General features: G+C 39.1%; 1 protein-coding gene across 1 annotated transcript; it reads left to right on the top strand.

Moving 5' to 3' along the window:
* Positions 1 to 738: 738 nt before the first annotated feature.
* On the top strand, positions 739 to 1,520 carry LOC132034766 (uncharacterized; the record flags this gene model as incomplete). Its single annotated transcript, XM_059425126.1, has 1 exon — positions 739 to 1,520. A coding segment is annotated over one exon (552 nt), but the record flags the coding sequence as incomplete, so codon positions are not given.
* Between the last annotated feature and the right edge of the window lie 813 nt (positions 1,521 to 2,333).

Genomic DNA, 2,333 nt, shown 5'->3' with positions numbered 1-2,333 from the left:
GGGTTAGCCCACAATGTTAAGTTTCTTCTTATGTGGTGGTGACGTATAGTTATTCTTTGTCCGCCTGTCCCATGAGTAAGAACTTGCTTTGGTCTTGCATGATTGAACTTTGTTAGAATGTTTTATGCAACTTATTGTAATACCAGGGGCCAGGTCGTGTGATAAATTGAACTAGGTGCATTACTGCATTCCGTCATATTGATGCAAGTATATGTTGTGAACCCAGCACATGTTTTGGTGCTACACCCATGCCTATTTTGATGTGATAAAAGATCAGTGAATCATCCTCCGTGTGAGGATCTTATTTGTTCATTATCCTTCTGGTCATGCCGTATCTTCTCTCTCGTTCTATTCTGAACTTGTTATCCTGGTGCTCTAAAGCTCCAAAAGGAGAGGGAGACACCTAAATAGAAAAGAAGAAGGACAAGAAGAGGGTAAAAGTAAGAAAAGAAAAGAGAAGAGAAGGCGGCAAAAAAGGAGAAGAGTAAACTTGGATTTGATAAGGCCACTCATGAGTCCAAAGGAAAGTACTTGTTTAAATGTCTAGAAGATGAAGCTGAGCAATTAGAGAGAAGCAACCTCACTGAGGAACATGGAAACGCCTTGTGCTCACTGACAGCACCCAGAATAGCACTAAAAGGAAGAGGCCTGCCTCACCTTCACATACTGGCATACAAGGCGCATGGTGAGTTATTTTTCTTTAATTATCATACTTGAATCATTTTGGTCTAATGTTGTTTCTGTCGCTTATTCAGTTTTTTTTGCTCGACAACAGGTAGCATTATCAGGATTAGATTGTCTAAAAAGGGCGTGCAAGGTGAGACATCAGCTTCCAAAGAGAAGCACTTGCCTAAGCTTGCTCAACAAGAAGCAGAAGTTACTGCCAGGACAATTGCCGAAAGAGCCAATCCTTTGTCCAATACTACAAACAACCAAAGTTGTCGTCCTTCTCTACCAATTGTAGTGCCAAGTGCATCTACCTCTGGGCGGATCAACAGTGTGACTGTGGACAGGGCAACTCCATCATGCTCCAAAGTGGAAGAGAACAGCGTAGAATTTCAGTACAAGACTTTGATAGAGAACTGGCGTCCACCAAGTCTGCAAAGTGATCATCTTGATGTTGATGATGATCAAGCGTGGCTATTCCAAGGAAAACCTAAGCAAAGGAGAGTGGAGGAAACAAATGTATGCAGCAATGACACAACTTGTGGAAGCTCTGCGTTGTGGCCACCGGCGCAATACCTTCAGGATGTTGATTTGTACGCATTGCCCTTCACAATTCCGTTTTGAACCATTGCAACTGTGTATAGTTGATTCTTTAGCTCTATATGCTGCCCAGGGAATTTTGTAGCTGTTATCCGGAAACAGGTGTAGTTTAACCTGGAGTTTAGTCACAATGACAAAAATATTCTTTTTATTTTTCAGTAGCGTGTTACATCACTTCCATGAATATCCATTGTGCTGCTTCAATCAGCAAGATTAATATAGAAGTATATAGAAGTAGATTTTCTTCTCTCATATCTTCCTTATTTAACTTAACAATTCCATTACAGTATAATTTCTATGCTAATTAATTTCATTGTGTTCTCCTTTTAGCATAATTTTAATGTCAACTTTAGCTTCTGCTCTATGATGTGGTTTTGCTTTTTCCATTTGATTGGCTGAATGATTGCGTCGCTTATCCACTAATATTGGTTTTAGAATCTGGGGAATGACGTACCAGTTTTCATATTTTTCCTTACTCATATCTTGGGTGTTGGGTAATTTCTCTACATTATGTCGTTTATTGTGTAATATATCAGTAACGCTGAATGTTATTTTTGTTTTTTCAAGTCAAGTGCATGAATACCTGAGATGCTTCCTATAGTTTTGCGTGCAGAGAGGTGATGCCATGATCATTAAATTTTGTACCACAGAATTTTGCGGATAAATAAGTTTTGGGTTGGTGATTAGAACGCTTCATCATGCATATGCGGATTTTGTCTTGGACTATTTGTTTAGGATTTCTCTTTCCCGCCCCAGCTCTATTAACTACATTTTTCATAACAAATGAAAGTCTAGACCAATCCTTTAGTTACAGTTCAAAGCTCTAGTTCTCAGGCCAACATTGATATAGGTCCTAAAATTACCAAGTACAAAATTAACAAAAGTAGATCAATTGTCCTAGCCTAGCGGCCAAACCTTATGATATAGGATAATGGGAAACATAGAGAAATGCTCAAATCACTTTCTTGCGCTATTTTTCAACTTAGCATATCACGATACTTGTTGCAAGTTGCATTGGTGAGATTTGCAATCATGCTTTAGTTCGGGCGTGACCACAATTGGTCAAT

Source organism: Lycium ferocissimum, chromosome 10 (assembly GCF_029784015.1).
Source record: "Lycium ferocissimum isolate CSIRO_LF1 chromosome 10, AGI_CSIRO_Lferr_CH_V1, whole genome shotgun sequence".
In the NCBI taxonomy this organism is placed as follows: domain Eukaryota; kingdom Viridiplantae; phylum Streptophyta; class Magnoliopsida; order Solanales; family Solanaceae; genus Lycium; species Lycium ferocissimum.
Note: the sequence above shows the minus strand (reverse complement) of the source record. Positions and strands in the feature narration are given on the sequence as shown.